Source organism: Cryptotermes secundus, unplaced genomic scaffold (genome assembly GCF_002891405.2).
Source record: "Cryptotermes secundus unplaced genomic scaffold, Csec_1.0 scaffold690, whole genome shotgun sequence".
Taxonomy (NCBI): domain Eukaryota; kingdom Metazoa; phylum Arthropoda; class Insecta; order Blattodea; family Kalotermitidae; genus Cryptotermes; species Cryptotermes secundus.
In genome coordinates this window covers 113,177-116,883 of record NW_019740662.1, presented here as the reverse complement: position 1 = coordinate 116,883, position 3,707 = coordinate 113,177, and the positions used below count along the sequence as shown (strand labels likewise).

Genomic DNA, 3,707 nt, shown 5'->3' with positions numbered 1-3,707 from the left:
GAAAATATTTTGGAACCTCTTGGACAGTCTGTAAATTGAAACATACAAGAGTATGAACCTTGCCCTCTATGGGCACTCTTCAATCCTTAGCCTTTTCTTCCTATCCTAGCCTTCCCTCTGTTGTCTGCTCTTCTTTTCATGCACAACATGCCTACAGCCCATGCACACAACTTCTCTTCCACCCTCCGTTTTTCACCCTTGTTCCCCACATCTGAACCAGCTCTTGAAAGGTCCAAACATGGTCACTCTTCTTATATCTTATTTGTTTGCTTTGGTTCTCTCAAAAAGCCAATGGGAAGTGGGGGTTGTCTTTCAAGGCCATATGCCTTGCTATTTGTCTGTTTCATGCTGGTGTCTTGCTTGACTTACCCTTCAACCTGAAGATGCCTTGTGCATCAAAAACATAAACTGACTTTCAATGGATTATGCAGGCTTATATCCCAGAATATATAATTCTACACAAAGCTCAGCTGCAAATGCACTAACATATTATTTTTATGGAACATATTCTGGGAGATCTCAGACAAAGTTTATGGATTGACGAAAACAAAAGTCTAATATTCAGTAAGATAATTGTAAAACTACCAGCTTTCTAGAATAAACCATCCTGTGTCATATACAAACAAGTTCTGAAACCAGTACAGTTCTAAACACATTACAATTTAATTTGATGGATAAGTTTAAAGAAGACAAGATACCATAGTAAACAAAAGCACACTCTATAGAATATACGTTTGCCTGTTGGAACTTTGTGGTAGCAACAGTTATGGTGGGTAGAGTGAAAGAGAAAGCTGAGGGAATTCTGTCATTCTTATCTGGTCTGAGTGAAAATAAATCTGTAACTGTTTCTAAAATTAGGGACCACAGTAGTTACTGGTCATCAATGCAAACAAAGAAAAGAATGGGATGTATTTATTTTATACAGTTGATAAAAAACACTATACAATTCTGCTGTAATTTTCAAAGCAGTCTAAATTCTAACTAAAGAGTACTTTTTTAGAGCAGATGACCAACAAAACAGTAGCAAACTCAAAGTTTAGATATGAAAAAAAAAAAAAAAGTTTGCTGAGCTGTTCCAGCCTATGGTATAGATTACACATATCTGATACTGGGTATACAAACTTTCTTTGATGATATTTATTAGTGAATTCGAATCACATGACATATTTGATATAACCGTTTCACTCTTACAACAATTTTCCTCTTAGCTGTCAACCTTCAATTTGTAAAGCAACATTACCGACAAAATTGAATGAGGAAGCGGTCTTATATAATTTTCATGAATGTTTATAAAAACAATAAAATGTTTGTCATAAAATGCATTGAAACTTCTTTAATCTCTCTTTACATGCACTCTGGATTTCAGACAGTATTTCACTGAAAACTTTGGTCATGATTATTTTATAAAACTACTTATGTTTGTTCAATAAATATCCTAACCTCTTACCAATAATATGTATACAGATACACTGTTACCCAGACTTTCAGGTTTTGTGCAAAAGGATGACAACCTATATGATCAGTTGCCTACAAAGTTCTGCAACATGCAAAACAAAAAGTGAAGATGTAATAAAAAGAGAACTGATTAAACACACATAAAACACAATTTAAATAATTAAAACAGGAGTCTCATTCATAGCTTAACAACAATCATAAACCCTGATACCATAACTGTATTTTACCTTTTATGTATTTAATTCCTGAGGTACAATCTACTGTGAATAACATATTGAACATATTTTTTAATCCAGTCTCAAACATACACCCAGTAACAAAAAAATACATATTATAAAGACCAATTTTAGTAATCTTCTCCACGACTAACAACTTCTTTACAAGTTGGTCTTAAAAGAATTGTATGCTCAAACTGTGCAGTGTAACTTCCTTTCACATCACACAGTGGAGGATAAGGATCAACCACACCCTTATCACACAGATCCTTCAAAGCCATCTGGTATTTTGTGCAACCAGCACGGTCCAGCCAACGACGACAGAAAGCCAAAGTGCCAAAATGTTTATTGATCACATTCAGTAAAGACTTTGATGACTGCAGTCTGGAAGAAAAGCATTAAATACTGGCTAAAGTGTAATCATGTCTACATCTTTATCAGACTTTACATTACAAGTGACAAACACACACAAGATTACTAAACAGCAGTTCTACACATAACTCATAGAACAATATGTAACCACCTTCTCTACCCAGTGCCTCTTCCTTTGTAAAAATATTTGCTGGTATTCTCATAATCAGTTTTTGCCTCAAAGTCAAAACACTAGCACATGTGTGAATTTTCACTTTTGGCAAGTTTGCTGGTATGAATCAACTATTTCCTGGTATTCATATGAGCTGAAAAAAGGGGAATTTCTACAACAATTTCAGTTCATGCTTATTTAAATCTCACCCCTTTCCTCAAGTGCTCCAATTAAATGGGCAAAAATAAAATGAGAAGAGAATTAACGTCCCTTCCCTCTCTGGAGCTGATCTAAGAAAAATAATTTTACTGGCATAATTCCATGGTATGGTGGCTACTTATGTGAGAATTTTATACAGTCAGAACTCACAGGTTTTTATTTGTTAACACGTTTTTTGGAATGAGCCCAGATAGCATAGCCGGTATAGTGACTGGCTATGGGCTGGATGAACAAGGGGTCAGAGTTTAAGTCCCAGTAGGGTCAAGAATTATCTTTACTCCACACCATTCAGACCGGTTCTGGGGTCCACCAAACCTCCTATCTAATGGGTACTTGGGGCTCTTCCTATGGGGGGGTAAAGTGGCCAGGGCATGAAGCTGACCACTCACCTCCAGCTAGTGCCAAAATCTAGAAAATGTGGATCTATACATCCACCACCCCATATGCCTTCATGGCACAGTGTTTAATTGGTTAAGCACAGGGACAATTTTACCCTTTTCATACGTTTACATATTTTTCAGCACTACACATCATCGAGTACCGCAAGCATTCTGTGCTCTTCATGTAAACTGTGTATGTCCATTATGACGGTAAAGTCTTTAAGATATAATGGCCTCCTCATAATTGGTGTATGACCCAATTGCATAATTAGTTTGCCAGAAACACACATTATGATTATGTAAGTTATATAACAGTATATTCTAAAAGAATAAAATTATGCATATGCAAGAACATGTGATATCAAGAGTTACGAAGTTGAAAACTTAAAATGGATGATTTTATAGTTTGATCATAATTATCTGCAATAAACCAATATTTAGATTACCTCACACAGACTGCAACAAACCCAACATATCATGATACTCTATGGATTTTAAATCTGTACTGGACATACATGGTTTAACCAGTNAGTCCCAGAAGAACGTTGCCATCACTTTTCCTGCTGAACGGCTCATCCGCGCTCTCTTGCGTTTGGGAGAACCAGTATGCCACCACTCGCGTGATGACTGCTGGGACTTGGAAATGAAGTAGTGCATCCACATTTCATCAGTGGTCACTACAGACTTCAAAAATGCATCACCTTCATCTTCAAACTGCATGTGCACCATTTTGTTCACGTCCGTCAAAGTGTGTGGTACCCACCGCGCATTCACCTTGCAATAGTACAGGTGGTATTTCACGATGTCTTCTACACTACCAACACTGATGGACAGCATTGCTCCAGGTTCCTTGATAGTGATGCGCCTATTCTCACGAATAAGTGCGTCTGCACGATAAATGTTTGGCTCGGTGAC

The 3,707-nt window shown here is 36.9% G+C and overlaps 1 protein-coding gene across 1 annotated transcript in view; it reads right to left on the bottom strand.

The window, feature by feature from the left end:
* Nucleotides 1-897: 897 nt before the first annotated feature.
* The window catches only part of LOC111872541 (methionine aminopeptidase 2), a 28,033-nt gene continuing 25,223 nt past the window's right edge, over nucleotides 898-3,707 (bottom strand). The window contains exon 9 of the mRNA XM_023866566.2: nucleotides 898-2,054. Within this exon, the coding sequence (XP_023722334.1) occupies nucleotides 1,802-2,054 (253 nt within the window). The 3' untranslated portion in view covers nucleotides 898-1,801. The remainder of the gene's footprint in view (nucleotides 2,055-3,707) is intronic.